The sequence below is a fragment of the Synchiropus splendidus genome, chromosome 5 (genome assembly GCF_027744825.2).
Source record: "Synchiropus splendidus isolate RoL2022-P1 chromosome 5, RoL_Sspl_1.0, whole genome shotgun sequence".
NCBI lineage: Eukaryota > Metazoa > Chordata > Actinopteri > Syngnathiformes > Callionymidae > Synchiropus > Synchiropus splendidus.
In genome coordinates, this window is record NC_071338.1 from 5,762,053 (window position 1) to 5,783,888 (window position 21,836).

Consider the following 21,836-nt stretch of genomic DNA (forward strand, 5'->3'; position numbering starts at 1 on the left):
AACACACATTGAAGTGTGTAATTTTGCATTCATGTCCAAATCAATCCCATTCAGGCTGGTATCTAATCCACGTCACTGGGGGTTACAGATGCCCACAGGGGATCGATGTTACCAGAGGCTGTTATGACATGAAATGTGCTGTAGACTGTCGGCACTAATCGCGCAAAAGCACGGGGCGTTCAAAACGACGCTGGACCCGTTGATGAGAGGAGGAGAAGAAGAAGAAAAGGGGGGTTGTTGAGGAGGAGGTGGGGGATGTATGAAATTGTCAATATGATTGTAGGAGCGCTCTAAAGGGGCGACGGTCCGCTGCACTACACTCAAGTGGGGATGTCTACAGCGGAGAAGAAGAAGGAGAAGGAGAAGGGGGAGGGAACCACTTTGTCACAGGCTGCGATGTAGATTAACCTTTCAATTAGTTGTTATCAGGTCCTCTCCATGTGTCGGCGCGGGATCCTCAGCCTCCGTCTGAACGCGTCAATTTCACGGATATGTCGCTGCACACTCACCCGTCGACGTCTCCACGGTCATGACGAAGAGTCTTTCGAGGAGGCTTGCAAACTTGTGACGGTAAACTACCAGCAAACGCTCATCCTACCCTTTCTTTTTATTGACAAGATAGTCAGAAAGTTGAGGTTGGTTTTGCTTCGCACTCAGCCGCGGCGTCGGAACGTGACCGCTCGCGTGTTTAAAACGGGCAAAATGGTTGTCTGGCATCTACTTATTTCACGCGGAGATATGTGAGCGAGTGTGAGTGTCAACTACATTATTTAAAAGCAACGGTGAAGCGTGTAGTTCATCCGGCTGCCATGTTAACTTGTATTCCCCGATGAACATCTTTCCCCTGCAGGGCGCACTATTTTTTCCCTCACTGAAGACATTTGATAGTTAATGGTGATAAAGAGGTCATGCCATCACCTAACCGGGACGCTAATATGATAACCATATGACGCGAAGGACGCGCACTTCGTGATGGCAGACGACCCGCATGTTTGTCATTGTCCGCGCGGATGGAAATAGTTTAAATGTTACACATTAGGAGTGTTACGGCTTCGCTCAGGGGGGAAAGGAGGAAAGAGCAGCGCAAAAGGCGACGCATTTTACGCCTGATCGTACAACATTTAAGGCTCTGACGATGGCTTCATCATTCATACGGTTGTTGTGGGCGCTGTGACATGAAAAGAGACTTAGCACACATCCAATTAGAACCCAAAACGATCCAAATCACTTTCAAGTGTAACCAACTGTTTCAAGGAGGAATTCAATTAAGGTGGCGCGGCGTTAAATGCTTGCAGTCGAGGTTAAACGTCCGCCTAACTCGATAATAATTACGAAGGCTGGTACGTGTGAATATGAACGTGTGGATTGATCATGTCGCCCCGCCGTGGGTTGGAGTGCCGAAGTTGCGGTGTTTATTCAACCAGAGGTAATCCGTATCGCGTTATCACCGAGGGGCACCTTAAAAGGCGGGGTCATCCTCTTGAATGACAGCGCACACCGCCAATGAGCCTGTGGCAAATGCACAGAGATTGACATGTGCTTTATCAAACCAGAGATCAGATCTGGTCTTTTACAGCCAATATTGAAGTTTGTGGGGAGGGCGCATTAGTGGAGGTGAGCTTTAATGACACTCCATTGGATTGTAATCAGCGTCATGTCGGATTCATGTAAACTACAAGATTGTAACAAAATGGCGACTGTTTAGGTGACATCGCTATCGCTCGGAGCGCTGACATTTATCTGCACCCCAACTCCAGGTTCGTAACCAAGTTATTACCGCGCTTTCGCTCCGGTAAACGATCGTTTAGCAGGCCGGTGTCAGACGTCTGGGAGCAGCTGTCAGGAAGTCAACACTGATGCCTCATCTGTCATGGAAAAGAAGCTCGGGCTTCGTTGCTGCGCAGCTCCAACTGTCAAAAGTTCTCATGATGCAGAGCCTTCATGTATGTGTCTGCCAGCGCAAACTCCTTGGCTGAAGTGACATACTGACGGATTTAAAAACAAAAAATACGGGGGTGATTTCAACACTTTTGGCATGTCATTTGTTCGCTGAGGATTGTTTTGCTTTTTCCTGACAGTCAATGCTGTCGTTTCGTTATGGATCATTAAAGTAGTGGAACAGGTGTAGACATAAAACAGAAACAGTTTGCGATTTTCTTTGATGATAACGTCCGTCATGAATTACGTCAAGTGTTATTTTATAATGGAACACTTTTATCGAAGTTTCTTTCCAAGGGTTTGCTTGAAATCAACTCCAATATGACAACATAACATTTTTACATTTTAATTGTTGCTTTGATCTTGTAAATGCTTTTACATGAAATAATACTTCAAATATACTGCGCTCTTAATATTATTCTTGTACAAAACCGGTTTGTCTGCAGCAGACATTCAACTAATCCATGTCATGACTGTCGTTAAAGAGATGTTGATGAAAATAAATTTTTGTTTTCTGTCACATGCTTTAAAAGGAGTCGTGAATGTGAAGTGCATGCCAAAAAAAGGATCAAATGAATTAGCCTACTCCCTTTACGGGGCATCTTCTGCCTTGTGGTATTTCACCTGTTTGTTGCTTTTCTTTCAGGTTTGTTTTGGATTCGATCAAGATCACCTGTGGGTGGTCACTCCAGTTGAGGAACGTATTAGTGCCAACTTTTCTTCACATTGAAAAAAAACCCCTCGAATGATGGCTTGGAGCATCACCCTATGACCTCATGAAGGATGTGGATCTATCCAGTACTGGGCACAAGGGAATCTTTATGGATCACGTTTTTGTGAGGGTAATTGCTCAACCATGGTAAAACTTGCTAACCCTCTTTACACGGAGTGGATTCTTGAAGCAATACAGAAAATAAAACGTCAGAAGCAGAGGCCTTCAGAGGAGAGAATTTGTCATGCAGTGGCGACGTCGCACGGATTGGACAAGAAGACAGTCCTGGAGCAGTTGGGATTAAGTGTTCACGATGGCTCTATCCTCAAGGTTACAAATAAAGGAAGCACTTCTTACAAGGACCCAGGAACTCCCGGGAGGGTTGGATCAATACTCCCTGCAAAAGCACCAGTGCTAGCACCCAAGGAATCTATATGGAATTCCAGCGATCTCCGTTACATTGATTGGAATAAGATACTTAAGAGGGCCATCGAGGGTCTGGATGATACTCACGGTTCCTCTCTGAAGAACATCGAGAGGTATCTGAGGAATCAGGAGGACCTCTCTGAAATCATCGATAACTCTGCTTTCAGGCAGAGGCTACGGCTGGCAGCCAAGAGGTCGGTGACCCATGGCAGGCTGTTGAAAAATGGTCCAAGGTATAAGCTTATCCGTGGTGGTGTTGAAGGAAAAGTGCCCAGGTGTCCAACTTTCTCCCCCTTGGTTCTGACATCAGTGACACTCCTCCCACATGAGCGAGACCAGGTACGTGCAAGCACACACGTACAGGCTTTGGGCCATGTCTTATGAGTAATGCAATGTGTGATTATTATGATTTTTTTTTTTTGAGCGAGCCACGCAAATCAGTAGAGATTGAGGTTGTGACTCATGCAAGTGTGACTCAAACTGGAACCTATATGCGAAATGGAATTAGGGGAACCTTTGAACATTTCAGATGGTATAACGTCCCAAGGTTCCATTGTCATTGCGTCCTTATTATTATAGTCTGTGACTGAAATGTCCTGTGAACTTCCACCGGTTGCTTTTCCTATTTAATGATCATGAGATGATTGACTCTCACTCTTTTCTCAATATTAAATTAGGTGTCTGCTAACACTGGCTGTAGGCACTAGTGACCGTATGGAGGAAGAAGTTGAAAAACTTCTCATCTTCTAAAACGATGTAAATCCCTGACGGTGAAAATGAACGCTGCATCAGGATGTGTTGTGAAGCAGTTCAGTTCTTCTCCTCTGATGTTGCAGGATCAGGATTAGGGCTGTGCAGTTATGGGGGAAATAGTGATCACCATTATGTTGATTCGTATTGAAATCACAATTATTCCAAACTGTTTTTTCAGATTTGAGATTTGAAGCAATGCAGTCTTTGACATGGTAAACACTAGGGATGTGCAATATGGACAGTTATCATGATAAATGTTGTAATTTCAGCGATTACGATAATTATTTTCATTCTATTCCATGTGTTGGACACACTACAGTCTCTCTTGAAACTGTTTTATGTTAACAGTTAACTAAGTGTAGAGATGAGAAGTTCTATGTTTCACGTTTGTCGTAGAACCCGCTGGTGTCTGACAGACTGCTCTGCCAGCTTTATTTAGAGGTTAAGTTGAGCCGTCTGTCTGCTGTATCTCATGTGTCTTAATAGTTTACATTGACTATGGATCCTTCTGGACACATTTCCTAGATGCTATTGAAGAAATATTCGAAATTATGTGAATAAATGATCATCTAGTCATGTTCTTATTGGAATCATTATACGAACTCTGTCCTTTGTCTTGTGTGATGAAAAACCTTTTCACAATTCTCTCACCTAAAATGTTAAATGTAAATGCTTTTAATTTTCATATTGAAGATTTCTCTTATACTTTAATCGTTTTAGAGTTTGTTGATGGTCCCTAACTGATGCCGGGTTTTGGCGTCAGCGCTGCTGAGAGTGTGTCCGTGATCAGTGAACCCTAATCGGGACCAGGAAGAGTACGCCATTGTACAGATGTCTGTCCAATATCCAACTATTTTCACCACTGTGTGAGGCACTAGTGCAGCGGGAGACCTGCATGTGTTGATATGAGCCAAGGCAGACACGTGTATCAGAAAACCTATCAGGACCACTCCATCTAATAAAACAATCACGGATCCTGAGACTCAGAGTCAACCAATGTCATTATCAAAGCTTCCCTGTATTGAAAATATGTTAAAAACGACAGTCGTGAACCAACATTCTCCACAACTGTCACACGTCGGTGTCGGCTGTCAAACACGGCTGAGCTGGAGAGTGCGGTGCATCATCACGGTCTCGTCGTGTTCATGTATGCAGGTCCAATGTAGCTGGTGCACCGTGTGTTTATCGTGTTTATCATGAGATGCAGAATTGTCATCGTGAAGATTGTGTTTGGCGATATATTGTGTACGATAAGTTATTGCCCATCCCTGGCAAACACAGCTATGATCTACAGAGCAGTTTGTCAAAGTGTTTGACAACCAATCGATTGCCCTCCCACCCCACCAACTTGACTCACTGTTATTGTGAGTCAAGTTGGAACCTTGAATTTGTAAGTTATTTGCTGAAGCAGTAGCAGATGTCCATCTCTCCTTAATGTTGCAAAGTCGATCTGTGTTCAATCCAAGCCGTCCTCATGCAGTCCGTCTCTTCACATGTCCGGCCAGGTGTGCGACTTGATTTCCGCAAGCAACAGACTTCAGTCATTCAGTCAAGATGTTTTTTTCTGCAAATAACATGGTCAAAACTGTCATGTTCATGTCCCTCATCATGATGCGTAATGTGTTATTTGTATATGTTATTTCCATTTCCTTTTAATACGTTTGTTCATGTGAGAGTTCATCCTTAAAAAGAGATTATTTTTCTGATGCTTTAGCGGCTCTCAATTAAGATGTGGTGGTGCACCACGCTAGTATCGCTTCGTATTTCCCTGTACCTTCCTCAGCCTGGCCATGTAAACTACCCTCAAAAGTAGGTTCCTCATCCAATTTCTTTATTGTTACTAGTAATATCCTGTCGAGGTGTATATTCTACAACTCAGTTCCTGTAGAAGCGAAGTTATCTTGTCATTGACTAACTCGGGAAACTCATTCTAGTTCAAACCAACCTACCAACGATACACGAAACAACAACACCTCTTTTTGCTTAGTGACTAGTGGGCAGCAGGGTGGTAGTAGAACGTCCAGGCATTTTTGTGCGGCATCAAATGCTGGTGTCTAGACATGGTTGAAACAACCCTTGAATGGACACTTTCCCAGCTCACCTCCCTGACGTCAGAGCTGTTGGACGTGCCATTTCCGCATTTGGCTGCAAATAGAATGACGAGCAAGATCTCTTCTATGCATTAATCTGGCCATACATCACAACCAAGGTTTGAGCTTCTCAAGTGCAGTATTGGCGTAGCCAGAGTAACCTGCGTTTTTTAAGCAGTTGAACAAATCTGCATGGCGAGGCGATGGCTCAAAGTGATCACTTCATTAGCATGGGTGAGCTTGGTGATCTGTGGCTGACTACTACTCAGTGTCCATAGCATCACAAGATCAGAGTGCACAAAGGAGACTTTTCTATTGTTTTGGAGTCGTCATTTCCCATACGTCATGGCGCTGAGGAAGCCAGTGGGCGGGCAGCCAAAGCAGTCTCAAAGCCTCCAAATGCGAGTGGTGGTGTGTTTGAAAATAATGAGTCGACCCCACAGTCTAAAAGAAGTAGTGCAGTAGCCTGACTGGAAAACAGGTTGAGCATTTTTTTTTAATCATGAATCCTGTATTTTCTTTTCGCATGTTTTTGAGCTACATTGAAGTGATAAAAGCGCACAGTCCAGCATTGCGACTCAAGCACTGTGGTTGAGTAACAGCTTCATGTTTAATGGCTGTTAACGTTTTGGAAACTCTCCATCAGCCTCTGTCCACAGAGCTGAGCTTTAAATTTGTGCTGTTGGTAAAAGGAATGCGCTTCACTCAGAATTCCCCAATTATGGCTGTAATCTTTGGCTTGACTGATCATGATTAGCAACAACGCCTTCTAGAGTTTGTCTTCTTTTTCTTGGTTGGGTGTTGCTGCGAGTGTCCATAACAAGAGATCTTGGATAACCAGAAAGTTGTGCATGTGTGTGCACTTGTGTGTGTGGCATGCAGTCGCAGGTTATGTAACTCTAGCCTTATGACCTTAAAGGATGTGGCTGGCTGTCTTGTGAGCAGCAAAAGCACAAGTGAAGAGAAACTAGATATTTCGAGTGTGCATAGCTCTGCTATTCACAATGTGCTCCGTACAAACGGTCCCAGGCAAGTTCGTATGGTTGGTCAGAATATTGCTAGCAGCTTTTATGCCCTTGGTGTTTGTTGAACTACCCCAGTAAGGAAAAATGAAGCCTTTAAACTCTAAAACCTTTTGGTTGTTTTTTTTTTTTTTTACCGCTGTCGTCATCAGGAGTTCTCAACGTTAACACATGTGGTCTATAGACATCAGGAGAATGGCAGCACTTGTGCTTCCTCTTTGAAAGTCAAGCTGTGCTGATTGTTTCTTTGGATTTCTTGTGCAGATGTGAAGCGTTGCATACCTCCTGTTTGTTTTGCAGATGGTGTGTTGAGGCTTATTAAGATGAGCTGCGGTCTAATGGTTCATGCTCCACTTCTTGAGCTGAAGCGGCGGGCCGATTTAGGCTGCAGACACATCACTCTGCCTCGCCACCAGTTTCACAGTGAATAATCAGGAAACGGCACCTTGATGCTGCAGCCACAACTGTGACTGTGTCTGTGGACAGGCCAAGAAACTGAGAACTGTTGTGAGACTGGCTCTGCTGCGATAGGTGTCACAGCTCAATATGCAACCAATGTTTCCCTCTTGGAACATTTAAACCCACATACTTCGAGTGAAATGACATCATCAGGCCAGGTTTAGCACCAGTATCAGACAAAGAAGAGTCTTTGTCTGTTGCTTCGTGCATTTTAAAGAAAATGAAAGAACAATTTTAGTTCTGTGTTTTCTGGCTTCAGCACAGAAACTCGCCTGGAACAAAGACAAGGAATGATTTTTTTTTTTTCCCCTGCTGCGTTATGCAACCACTCAAGCTCTCAGTGTATCCAGCAGCAGAGTTCTAATAGGACCCCACCCCCTCACTCAGGACAGCCTGAACTGCTTTCAAGCAGCATCATTTCCTGTAATGAACTTAATTTAGAATAAACAAGAAAGTCGACAGTGCTTCATCTGATGTCTCATTTTTTTTTTCTTTTCACTCATGCAGCATGTCATATACCACTCAAGCTGCTCACTCCTGAATTTCTATACCAAATACTGTACATCATCAGCCAACTACAACTATAACAATTACTATTGCGATGCGATTCTCATTTTCTACGGTTTAGAATGGCTTAAAAGGCTAAGTCCCAATTCACTCACCCCTGCCCATTCGTTGTTCCATTAACCCTTAAAAACGAGCACCTTTGCTTCCAGTCCCAACTATCCGGCTAGAGCAGTGGTTCTTAACCTGGGTTCGATCGAACCCTAGGGGTTCGGTGAGTCGGTCTCAGGGGTTCAGTGGAGCCTGCGCCGCAGAGGTCCACCCCTCAGTCTAGTCTGCAGTTAGTGTGTCATATTTTATTTTTTACTAAAGACGGGTTCGGTGAATGAGCATATGAAACTGGTGGGGTTCGGTGCCTCCAACAAGGTTAAGAACTGGGCTAGAGCTGGACTAGACCCAACAGCAATGACTTGAACCTACAGATTCAACACAACAGAACACAAATACACTTTGTTGAACAAATGGCTAAATTCCATAGTGGTTTTGCTGTGCACTTACCTGGGGACTTCCAGCTCATTAGCAGCCCTGAACCGCGTCATCACGCAAACCAAGAGCAAGAACCATCGCCCAAAGGTCAAAGTTTTTCATGTGAAATAACTGACGGAGTCATCATGGACATTAGCATCATAGCTAATGCTACAGTGCAAACATCACTAGTCAGCTTTGTGCGTTAATACGGCAACGTCACAACGCTTTATGTGCATTTCATTTTACCTCTCGGTTTCAAGGGTGCGTCCTGAAAATCCTGAAAAGTGTGTTGCCCTATAAATTGTAATTGCGAGCTGGTGAAAGATTCCCACCGGTACTTGTCAAGGTTTGGGCCAGTTTGTCCTGTTGTCAATTTTTGATATTTGCTTTCAGAGAGAATAACGTCATTTTGGTCATTGATTTTTAGTTTTAAACTGGTTTCTAGCACAAGAGACTCTCAACAATGACGTAAGTAGTCACAGAGACTTTGAGTTTCAATAGGGCCCTGCCGTCCAGATGAGATTTTAGATGTAGTTGTCTGACTTGGATCAGATCAGCGATATATATATATATATATATATATATATATATATATATATATATATATATATACATGTTTTTTGTTACTTCAGTGGAGTCCTCCTCGACTGGTGGTAAGGGCGGACTAACATTGCAAGTTTCTCTACACTTTGACAAAAATAGTGGAAAACTCTCTGCAAAATCTCACGTGTAAGGTGCTTCTCTGATGTTTAAGTGCTTGGATGAGCCCTGGTCATGTATTTTGTGTATTATTCATAATTGATAACAGTGAAGTCAATTCAGCTTTAACCTCAACATGCACACACCGCTGGTGCTGGCTGAATACAGAATCAATTCTGTGTTTTTACAAAGCAGGATGAGAACAAAGAATGGCAAAGTGGTCAAAACATACCTAAGGCTAGAGAGAGAACAAAAAACATCAAAACTTGCGCACAGAATGAAACCGCAATATAACTCAAGCACCAAATACAAAAAGCAAACAGAAGCGCTAACTACCAGCGTAGGGTCTGTTGAGTTCTGGTACATGACACTGGAACTAGAACGCTTTTAACAATATGAGGACAACTTGATTGCACAGTAGCTCTAGGTCTGATCTGTTCGTTAACCATTAAGATGTGAGCTTGATAGGTAATGAATGGCACTAATGATCGTGGTGGTACAAGGAGAACACGGGAAGACAGGTGCAAGTATTAAACCAGCATTCAAGCCAAGCCTGACAGGAGGGTTGTTATTGATTTCGCCTCTGAAATGTACATTGAAGCTGTGCTTGATGCTCATGGGGTCAGACACTGCCATGCCCCTGAAAATTTACTGTTACAGAAAATTACTGTGATTAAATATGTCATATCATATGTCGGTAATTCAACGTCTGACTTTGAACTCTTCCTTCACTGCGGATCTGAAACACAGGCCAACCACAAACCTTGATGATTTGCTGAAAAGAACGGAAACAATAATCATTTAGTATTACGAAGACTGAATGGCATAGATGACGTTTTTTTGTGAACCAATCATATACATGTTGCGTGTGTAGAATTGTAGACTGCTTTATTTATTTTATTTATATGCATGTTATATGACAGAGTGTATGAGAGTGAGCCGGACTTCCATACCAGGGGTCACCATCCCAGCCACGTTGACGCATGATGGTTAAATATTACTTTTATTTATTAAATTAAATAAATATTTAATTTAATAAATTATTAAAAATAGTTTCTGTTTTTTTTATATTCCATGCATCGTTTAGATTATTTTATTTTTCAACATTCAAAAAGTTGAAAGTACAATCACAGCAAACTCTTGAATCATTGAATAATCATGATTATGATATGAACAATCGTTTTTGCCACAAGCATTCAGTCCTGCTATGAAGGCCATGTTCGCAGACGTGTTACCCACAGTAACGGTGTGAATGTGTCATTTCTCAGATGGCGCTCTCAAGAATGCAGAGGTTTAGTCCGTCTTTAATTCATTGATGCATAAGCCGGCTCACTTTGTCTCAGATTAAAGGCCAGTTGAGATTTGTGGGTCAAGAGTTTTGGTAGGAGTTGGAGATCTGCCGTGCGTCACAAAACCAGCAGCTCCAGGCTTCCCCAGAGTGCCTTTCTGCGCTCCGAGTCAATAGAGCAGTCCTCAGTGTGTAAACTGATGATGAGGTAGGTTATTTATGGTCACACCCTGTGAGTGTTATTTTCCATTAAGAACTTCCTCTACAGTGGTGAGCCGGGCAACAGTGCATTTGATGCTCCTCTAGAGGCAGCGCAACAAAATATTGCTCTGACTTTGACCGTGATTTTACACTGTGATTATTCAAACTGACTGGAAGCTGTTTACTTCCTCTCTCCCTTTTGCTGTGCAATCTTCTTAAAGCCCCCGTTCATATTTTTTTATCGAGAAGTAAGCCCTTAAATGAGTGTTTGTTCTCAGACTTGCAACATTTACGCTGGATCACGGCAACAACAATGAGAGCATGTGTTGTTATTAAAGTAATTTGATTACACGCTGCTTAATCCTTTCAGTCTACGCTGCTAGTTTTAGCAATTGGATTAAGCCCTTAAACTATGATTACTAAGATCACTTTGCCATTCAGATGTAATGGATAAAGGAGGTTGAGCTCAAACATGTTTCTTGTGAGGAAGACGTTCATTTATTATTCGGGTCAAGTCTGTGAGAACCCATTCTTTGTCTTCTTATCGTTGTGTGCTGCTGGCTTGTATTTCACAGGCATATAGAGACATGCAAGGAGTTACACAGACAGTGGTTCAACCATCACTCCATTTCCACTGAAGCATAAGCTTTATTGAAAAGAAAAAAAGAAAAAGTGTTTCACTTCATTAACAGTCAATGTTTGTGTTCCCTCCCAGCTTCGGGTTGACCCCATCCCAATATGCAGTTTCTGTCTCGGAACGAAGGAGTCAAACCGGGACAAGTGGCCCGAGGAGCTGCTGTCGTGCTCTGACTGCGGGAGCAGTGGTAAGTTCTCACGAGTCTCTTTACATTTAATTCCTGTTGCTCTTTGACACCGAGCCCATTTGGCCTGGATGTTCTGGCCATGTACTTCCCATTCAACATGTGTGAAACGTCAGGTCCAAACCAAAATCGTGCCAGTGTGCTAGAACTGGGTCTGGTCCTGGATATGTTTGCTTTTATTTAAAGCAGCATTAGGTAGTTTAAGAAGATTTGTTTTTGATGGCAATGCAGGAAAATGAGTGTAATTGCAAACTGTTGTAAAATAGTCTCTGGTACCCCACGAAATATTATCACAGGTGGGAATATGCACAACACAGCCAACCATGTATTTGCTAAGGGAATTCTAGAAACGTTTTACTATCGTTAAACATTAGGAATTGAACTCCATCATTTCAAGCATACATTTGCTGCTAACGTCCGCTGCCATTTGCAGCTAATTTTAGCGCCAACACGTTTTGCTGGCTGTATCTACTGTATAATAAGCTTTTGTAAGCTCAGTAAAATGGCTTGCAGTCATTGATTAACGTGTTAGTATTACATAAATACCTCCGCCACATAACTCACCAAGTGCCCAAAAGGGATGACTTCCAAGTCCGGTAAAATCATCTGAGCCCTTCTGAGTTGACCTCGGTTGAGTGTAAGTCTTATGTTCACTCACGTCTGGGCTCCTAGTGGGTCGGGTTCCTCTTTTTTCTCCCTGGACTCATCTGTACGAACATTCACCTCGGCCATGGTGACACAACCTCATGCTGCTGTAAAGGAGCCTGGTTGCCACATTGTAATAGCTGAAGAGTCCCACTCGTAGATATATGACTCTTCAGTGTGAAATCCATTAACTAATATAAAGCAAAAAGATATTTAGGTCAAAATGTTACAGATTGCTCCTTTAAGTGCTGTTGTTGAGGGGAGTAACACTGCTACTTTCCAACATGATATACAGGTATGTACATGATTACATTTCAGCAGTCTGTATCAGCACTAGTGCATTTGCATAATTCTTATCATCATTGTTTTAAATACTAAAAAAAAAAACACCAACCAGCCAGTGTTAATGATAATTGTACTCCATGTTCACAAGGCAGTGCAGCACAGTGAGCACAGCAAGCGTCAGCACTGCTGCCACTCAGCAAGACGGTTCAGGGTTCCAATCCACTCCCCTCAACCCTGAACATGACTATGACTAACATAACATGGTGGTTAGCTGAAGATGCTTGAAGTCAGTTCAATGGTGAAATCAAGATGTGTTAGTCACGTCAATGTATGCATCAATTCATCTCATTTCATCATAATATGTAGGGCTAGTTTACAGGGAATCTTAAGATAGTGAGCGTCTCAGATTTGGTGTTGGTCGTAGTGGACAGTGATGTATTGTGTTGTGAATATATTTATTTATTTAATCTATGCTGTTTGGTGAATAATGCAGAAAATAAAGTCCCTCCCACAAAAGACATGCATATCGTATGGATTTCTGAACTTTTATATTCCGCTTCTGGGCTTCATTTGAATATGGCCATGTTTTCTGCCCTTTCCAAACACTGATTTTTGGTTGGTGTTAATGTGTGTCACACCTACTGCCTCCCCTGGTCAGAGTCATCCTCAGACTGATACTGTTAAGGAAAAGAAGCAAAAATAGTTTGAATTCAAAAATGAACTCAGAGACCATCGGGGAGACTGCAAGCTGGGTCTCTTTACCAAAAACGTGACACATATATTTTGGTGTAGCATAACATGAGTGCAATAGCATTCCTCCGCTTTTTTTCACCCGCACTTGGTTCAGCCACCCGCTGTTAGGACCTGATAAGTGTCAATAAGTTCTGGCTGGAATCTGCATGGCTCACTCTATAAGGTTTTCTGATAAAAATCAGTATATAACTCTGATGGCTCTTGACAAGCTATTTCCAAATGGAAGCATCAAGCCTCTGTCAGTCAGTAAAATTTTGAAATAAGCATGTATTTTTTTCCTAAATCTTCTCAACAAGTTTTGGTTCCTACTTCATTTAGGAATAATACATTTGGGTCCTGAGGCCAGCAAATGCCTTAATCTTACCGACCCTCCCAGCAGGTGCGAGCTTCCACGTCTCAAACGACACATCAACTGTTGTGAACAGGAGCTGCTCCCTGCAGGCGTTTCTCATGGCAGACTTTCCATGTCCCTCGATGGGATTTATTGGAGGAACAATGTTCACGATGATTAAGTGGCTGAACGATACAAATTGCTCCCAAATCTCAGTGGGTTCCATAAGGGCAGATATTCTATAAGTGGCTATTATCAAATGAAGTAATCAGAGTAATTTTTGCTCAATTCCGATTCCTCTAATGAGGAGCTGGCGGCCTTAAGATCAAGCGTCTCCTTCCCTCTCCTTGGCATTTCTATGAACAATTGTATTGTTTCAACCCCTTCACTCCAGCCTCCATTGAAAATAGCTGTGCCAAGGAGTCATTTGTGACTGAACTGTTCTTTCAAATGCCACAAGGAAGTGTTGTGTTGCTGTCGTCTTTATAGCTCATACTTGACTCGCTCGCTTTGAGGTGGCTTTCAATAATGGGAGCCATGTACCCCAATAGTCTTCTCACTGTAAACCAGCTGTTTTACAACCGTGGGGGAGCGGGATGAGGAAGGAGGCCAGCTTTTACATGACTTCAATTGGCTTCTATTAGAATGAGGGCTGCTACTGTTTCTGCCTCATTAAGATCAAATTATCTGTAATTAGCAGCTCAGATGTTTGATCATCGGCTGTTTCGACAGTGGGAGTGTTGTAGAGACCGTTGGATGGCCAGCCGTTGTTTCTCCTGGTGTGGAGATTCAGAGGTGACTGATGGGGCGATTGACCTTTTCAACATTACTCATCAACCCTGTCATTTCCTCTGAAGGGCATCCATCCTGTCTCAAGTTTTCCCCGGAATTAACCTCAAATGTGAAGAGATTACGCTGGCAGTGTATCGAATGCAAGACCTGCAGCTCTTGTCGAATACAAGGCAAAAATGCTGTAAGTATGAAGCTGTTTATGTCCTGTTTCTGTCTCGTCACTGCTGCGGTGTTGAGTGAGTTTTTACAGTCTGTGTGACAGCTGATTTGGGTTACAACTGATGCTAGCAGGTTTTTTTTTTTTTTTACCTTTAATCCATAATGACTGTTGACATGAACAGTTGACAATAAATTGATTTTAAATAATTTTTTTATATAAATAAAGCTACCTAACCTAACCAATCACTTTCAGTGCAGCCCAACAGTGTTTTCATTTTCTATGGCCATTTTACATGGAGTGCAGAGTTTGCCTTTTCATTCCCACAGGCAGCGCGGCAATAGCAAGGGTGCATGCACGTTGATCTGCAGGACTGCCCTCACGCATGTCTACTGTTGCTTTTTTAGGATGAGATGTTATTCTGTGATTCATGTGATCGGGGCTTTCACATGGAATGCTGTGACCCACCGCTTTCAAGAATGCCAAAAGGTGAGGTGTTTACACTGTCTGGCTTCTCAGGTTCCCTCTCAGCTGTCAATTCTAAAGCCCTTTTCTTCGCACACCACCGTTTGCTACTGTCACTCACACACACACACACACACACGCGGATACACGAGCACACACAAAAGTTTGTCTTCCTATATTAGTGAGGACATTCATTGACATAACGCTTTATTCAGCCTCTCACCCAAAACCTAACTATCTAAAGCAAATACCTAATCTTAACCCTACTCTTAACAAAACTAAAACCCTATTATAAATAACTTTTTTATTTTGAACCCTCGAAATGAGGCTTAACAAAGTGAGGACCGGCCAAAATGTCCTCACTCTGTTTAAATTGAATTTAAAAAGTCATACAGGTCCTCACAAGAACAAGAACACACACGCGCGCACACACTCTCATATGAAGACACACACAGGCAGCATTTGCTTATTAGGAGCTTTGCACGCATATCAAATTCTCCCAGCATCCCTGCGGAGATCTACCATCTCTGGATTACACTACACTTCTGAAAGGGAGGCTTGTAGTGGTGGTGCAATACTACATCAGGAGTTTTGGCAGTTGGTGCATGCACACATATCTTTCCTAAGCAATCCTGTCTGTACAATGTCTGTTCTGCCAGACAGAGAAGTTACCTGATGTTTTTTCACTATGCCTATACTGGTGTCCTGTCCAAGTCCACATATGTATGCATCCTCTAAGATGATGAACACTAACACCTGTTTTTGTCTGGACCTTTAAGGAACCTGGGTCTGCCAGGTTTGCCGGCCAAAGGAGAACGAGAAAAAACTGCTGCACAAGAAAGCTGATGAGATCAAACGTCGATATGCGAAGCCAATCGGACGGCCCAGGACTAAGCTCAAGCTACAAATGTGAGTTATGTAAGCGTGCAGTAGGTTTTCACTTTGGTTCCCTCATGGGAACAATCTTAGCATTCAAGCGTTTTTTCAAAAACACAAAATGTCACTGATCGAAATTTTCCACATAGCACATTTAAAAGAAAAAAATCACAACAGGAGTGGTCTTGATTGGTGTTTAGGTGTCCTCTTAAATGGACCTGCTGACGGCAATGGTGCGCTGATGTTGCCAGGGATTCATATATTTTGCCTTGTCAACAGTGTATTTAGTGATATGTAAATTATATGATACATACCAATGTTGCTGAGCAGATCCATTCCACACATTTTCAGAAAAATCCCATGAACATTTTACAAACATTCAAACCGTGTTGGAGTAGTTTGTAGGCTCCCTATGAAGATGATAAGAACTGCATGAATGTTAATGTAATTCAGGCTACAAACACTGGTCGACAATAGTCAACTGTTATATTAGTTACTGACACTTAAATGCTTCTGTGGGTCGCGACATCATTGCTCTCTTTTGGGATCATTGGATCATCGTAGTTGCTGCTGTTAACTAAACAGGGCTGTTCAAAACTGTGGAGCTCCAAGGACGCGGACACAGGATTAATGTCACCAATGCAGCCCAGGCTTGAGCTACATTCCACGCTCTGCAGAAACACTGTGAAATTAGTTGTACAATGTTTATAGAATCCAGCAGCACCCTCTTCCTCAACTCCACTGCGTCCTGAGTGGAGCTCCGCTGATCACTGATGTTGCAGAGTGCTGTCAATCACTCATGATTTTACCTCAAAACTTCACTGACAGAGGGTGCTGCACGTTATGTGCTTTGTGTACTTATAACAGGTAAATGAAGTTTTTATTTTAGTTAGTTAGTTTAAAGGGTCATGGCACCCTTGTCTGGCGTATATAGTAATCTCAATAAGTTAGACTTTAATATTATATAAACAGCTTTTACCATCCTAAGAGAAGCACTGGTGAAATGGATGCCTTCCTATTGAGGAAGCAAACATGAACGTGTCATTGTTTAAATGTGGAAATGCTGACATTTCTCAGCTTGAACTAACTGTGCAGGAACCACAACTTCACACAGTTTCTTGCACAAGCTTAATCAAAAGTTCCTCTTAATCCTTCTAATTTCGTGCTAGTGAATTTTGTGCGAGTGAATGTCAAATATTTAACACTACTTTTTATCTGCCACTACATCAGGTGTGTGTGTGTGTGGTAAGGCTGAACGATGATGGCTCAAGTTATCATCACGATTATTCAATATATTAGATAAAATATGTGTACTCTTTTTCAACCTTAAATAATTATGCAAAAAGGAATTTCAAATATGAATAAATGATGAAAATTTTAATTACCCGAAAATTTTGGATTTACATTGAGCAATCACAAAATGCAACTCAATGGTAGCATTTACCACACTGCATATAAGGCAGACCCCACGAATTTGACTGACAGGTTTCAATCAATGTTTAATGTTGAAACTTCAGGGATCCGGTTGTACAGTTTGGCTGTGTGAGAGCGGTTCTGATATTTACTCCAAAAATGAGAATATTTGGTCAGTCTCTGGAGCCTTGTAAATGCAGATTCCGCCGTCCAGCAGTATCATTTAACATCAAAATAATGATCACAATGAAAATGTGGTGACTTGTGTAGTCCTAGTGTGTGGGTTTCTGGAGAGTAACTCTAATGTTCTTGTTCTTCACAGGTCTGTAACCAGTGGGGATGGCTCCATGGTAGCACTTGGAGGAAGGGGGTCACCTGGTAGGGGTCAAAAGAATACCGTCTGTTCCACACCTTCATCTGGTCATGCATCTGTGACGGACTCCAGAGACAGATTGGCTGTTGCAGACCCCTTTTGTGCGGTCGACGCCACCCAATTCACCACCTCCACTCCCACCGCCACTCCCCTCCTCACGCCCACCTCCACCCCAGCTACATTTAGTGTTAACAAGAAAACGAAAGGGCTTATTGATGGGCTTTCCAAATTTTTCACCCCCTCCCCTGTGGGCCGTCGCGCGCGAGTCGTCACTGACGCGTCTCACCACCATTTGAGTCCTAGGGACGTCAGTCCACCCAAACAGTGCAAACCAGCAGAGTCGTTAACGTTTGCCTCTCAGACTTGTCAAAAGAGTGCCACGCTGGCTTCTGCACTAGCTCCTGCTCCCACGTCGCCAGGGTTTAGCCCCCCATCACAGGTGTCTAGTAGCTCCACCTCTGCTAACTCGCCTCAGAGCTCCTCCAGCCAGTCTAGTGTTCCCTCCCTGAGTAGTCTCTGTAATAGCAGCCAGCTTAAAGGACTTTTTGATGGACTCTCACACATTTACACGACTCAGGAACAGTCGCGGAAAAAGAGACCGCCGTCCTATGCGCCACCTAAGCGCTCACAACCTAATAAGGAGTCCAAATCGACGCCCCGGCACCTTGGGAAAGAGCTAAATAATCAAAATAAGTTGAACCCTGAATCCGGGGGACTTAATAGACCCAGAGGACACTCTTTTAAGTATATCAGCCACTTTAAACGTAACCCCTTCCTCAAAAAGCACAGGACGCTAGCCAGGCTGAGGTATAAAGTGAGCCTCCAGAAGGGAGCGCCCTCGCCAGGAAAGGGAGACTTGACAGACGGAAGAATTAAGCCTGAGAATAATCATGGTAAGCAAGGATTGAAACGCCAGCCCAAACCTGCGCCTCCTCACCTTTTGAGCTTTGTCTATTTATTCTTTTTTTTAAAGCTTAACACCTGGCATTTGTCTAAATCAGAGCTGATGTTGTGTTTGGAAAGAATTGCTCAGCTTTTTAACGGTCTACTAATCTGCCTAATGTCAACTCTTTTACTTGCTTATTAACCCACTTCCATTGCGTTTTTTGACATGGCAGCGGAGTTGACGTGGCTTCCATCCTCTTGCCCATCAACTTCTTGTCTGCGTGCATGGCCCACTAACTCCCTCCTGCTGCTCCTCGCTCTGTCCTTGACCCTCTGCACCCGTACACACTGTGTGATCACCACTGAGTGGAGGTTGTCGTCACATCAGTCCTCATCCTCATCACACCATCACTCTGTAAACCACTGTCTCCACTCACTTCTAGCAGTCATTAGACACAAACAACCTGGTGATTCAGCCACCCGAGCTGGCTTGAATCTGACAGGATGATTACAGGCCAGATTCCAACTCTTGTATTTTAGTCTGCATTGAAGAAGTGTGAGTTTTAACAGCTCATAGCAAAGCAATGTTGTATTTCTGAACACTTACAGACAAGATCTCATGGTACTGAGTTGATGGCTGAAATAAGTTGACCAGCTAATCTTACCTGGTTCCATTAAGTGGTTATGGGTGACTGGCTTGGAAGCTTGGTAGTAGCGTCTGCTATGGGGTTAGCAACTGCTGACTCAGGTGTCCAGTACTTAGCTGTTCCTTGTTCAATGGTCTTTTTGGTGGGATTTCATCAAGAGCAGTTGAATGCATAGGTTGCTCCTGAAAGACCGCTGTATTTTCAATGGTGATGTGGTACTTTAGCTGGCATGGACTGGTGACCTTCTGCAATAAATTTCCACGTTGTACATCGCAAGCAGAGGAAAGGAGCTACAGTACCTCTTGTACATTATAATCCTGATACTACTAACTCAGTTTGAAATTCAGTGTTAAATGTTGGTACGGCGGTAGTTCTGTAATGCATTGAAAATCAGTTGATTTATTTGCATTTTCTTCATTCAAATTGTGTACCTTTTATTAACAAACCCTGGATCCCGATCGAAAGAACATCTAGGGAACAGAAATGAACTAAATGAGCTGTTGTCTCTTTGAAGAGTCATCTGCTCGAGACTTGGGTTAGAAAGGCATCTCTGCCTGTAAAATCGTGAGATTGAGATTTTCATAAGGTTGTTCCCTTCTGTGGAGAGGACTTTCATGTCCAGCAGAGAGGGTCAGAGCGCAGGGCAGACTCGGGCAGATGGAGCCATGCTGTATTATATCTTTAGCACTAGGTATATGGAAACACTTAAACTCTAAGTCAACTACAGTGCAACAAATATGTTTGTGATGATGCCTTCATCATGATTGCATCACAATTGCATTATTATGTAGTTTCCTGACAGTGCAGAGTTTTTTTTTTTGGCACCTGAGTCCCGGTTGTTGATGTATTTCATGAAATTAGCGCGTGCTTTCCAGCATCACATGCTTTTCATGTCAGCACTCGCAGCCCTCACTACATCTGCTTCTTAATTCATGGGAAACTGTCTTGGTGGATGACTAAGCACATGAAAGTGGTTACGCAATTAGAGTGATTTAGTTTCACTTCATTACATTAGGGATTTTCATATAAACATGCAAAGATGATACATTATGAATCTCCTTGGAGACACGGCTGCGAACAGGCTCAGCATCCTCACAGGCACATTTGCATAGAATGAATAAACCAGATAACTCAGCCCAGGCTGCTGTAAGAACAGGCCACTTGCGATTTGTTTTGATGTGCTGCTATTGTTGTTTGTTGCTGCAGGCCACAGTGAAGAGCTGCGAGTCAAGCGGGACGTCCCAGTCAGCCCTGCAGCCATGTCCAGAGATCACGTTACAGAGGAGGATATGGAGACATTCACACGAGTCCAGGAACTTGCTGCCAAGGTGATTTGCACTGTAATAGATTCTTAGTGTACTTCGAATTGCCACGGTAAGAAGCATACGCAGGGAAGCTGAAGAGGGGAAACAGATTTTTCACCAAGAGGTTGGAATCTGGATCCATCCATCTCTTGTGTGAATACCCAGCAGTAGTACGTTTTATGTATTTATCTTTTTAAGGTTCCACGTTTTGAAGTTGAATAAATATTTTGAAAATAAAAATGCAGCATTTATAAAATCAAAAAAGTCCCCAGAATGGCAGTTACAAAGACCACACAACTTATTTGCTGTCATTATTGGAGTTTGATGGCGGCTGTCGAGCTGCAGCTATCCATGTAAATTTGTAAACATCTTGTCCTAACTTTTCAGAGAACTGGATCAGCAACAAACACGGACTCCATGCGTTGCCCAGCGCTCATTGAATTTGGGAAATATGAAATACAAACCTGGTACTCCTCACCATACCCTCCTGAGTATTCAAGGTAACACACACAGATCCTCTATTTAAGAGAGAATCCATTTGATTTCATGTATTACACAAGCATGACCCTCTCTGCTTTTTTTGTCCTTGCCAGATTACAAAAGCTTTATCTGTGCGAGTTCTGCCTGAAGTACATGAGAAGCAAAAACATTCTGCAGAGACACACAAAGAAGTGTGGCTGGTTTCAGCCACCAGCCAATGAAATCTATAGAAAGGACGACCTTTCCGTCTTTGAGGTCGGCCCCCTTTCAAAGCAATAAAAGCAATAACTGCAAGCCAGATTCCTCTGAATTGAAGAGGACGAGGCCGTTTGAACGCTGTGCTCATGCTCTTTTTTTCATCTTTAGGTTGATGGAAATGTCAGCAAACTCTTCTGCCAGAACCTCTGCCTGCTAGCCAAGCTTTTCCTGGACCACAAGACCTTATATTACGACGTGGAGCCGTTCCTCTTCTACATCCTCACCAAGAATGATGAGAAAGGCTGTCATCTTGTGGGCTACTTTTCAAAGGTAATAATTATATGGGAAATGAAGGAAATGGTGTACTTCATACTCCAATATCCTTTGTCAAATAATCCCTTATTCAGGCTCCTTTCATGGGGATGGAAAAACACTTCTCTCTGAATTAAGTCTGCTTTGTAATCAGTCCCTCTTAGCAATGGTGATACAAAAATTTGCGCAAATTGTACTTAAATCAGTGGCTACTCATTTTGTCTCACTTCCAATGAATTTGCCTGCAATCCTCTGCATTGAATGTTTGATACATTTTTTTGAGTAAATCTTGAAGTCTCAGTGTTAAATTTATGGTTAGCTGTGGTTGGTATGGTTAGCTTTTGCACCATTTTATCCATCAGATATTTGCATCAATTTTGTTTTCAACAAAACTAAGAGCACAACTCATTGATTTTTGTTATTGTTGTTATTTAATTCATATTGTCATGCCTGGACAATTGGCCACTTCTTTTTTCCAC

The 21,836-nt window shown here is 42.8% G+C and overlaps 1 protein-coding gene across 3 annotated transcripts in view; it reads left to right on the forward strand.

Annotated features, from left to right (window-relative positions):
• The first annotated feature begins 308 nt into the window (after positions 1-308).
• kat6b (K(lysine) acetyltransferase 6B) overlaps positions 309-21,836 on the forward strand; it is a 35,013-nt gene continuing 13,485 nt past the window's right edge. The window contains exons 1-11 of one of the 3 annotated variants that reach the window (XM_053864519.1): positions 309-570; positions 2,585-3,415; positions 11,336-11,444; positions 14,313-14,428; positions 14,812-14,893; positions 15,649-15,778; positions 17,481-18,424; positions 20,270-20,391; positions 20,755-20,867; positions 20,961-21,102; positions 21,214-21,375. In XM_053864519.1, the coding sequence (XP_053720494.1) occupies positions 2,795-3,415; positions 11,336-11,444; positions 14,313-14,428; positions 14,812-14,893; positions 15,649-15,778; positions 17,481-18,424; positions 20,270-20,391; positions 20,755-20,867; positions 20,961-21,102; positions 21,214-21,375 (2,541 nt within the window). In that variant the 5' untranslated portion in view covers positions 309-570; positions 2,585-2,794. Of the gene's footprint in view, positions 571-1,575; positions 1,758-2,584; positions 3,416-11,335; positions 11,445-14,312; positions 14,429-14,811; positions 14,894-15,648; positions 15,779-17,480; positions 18,425-20,269; positions 20,392-20,754; positions 20,868-20,960; positions 21,103-21,213; positions 21,376-21,836 lie in introns of those variants that run through there. The other 2 variants (XM_053864518.1, XM_053864520.1) reach the window with 2 other exon arrangements.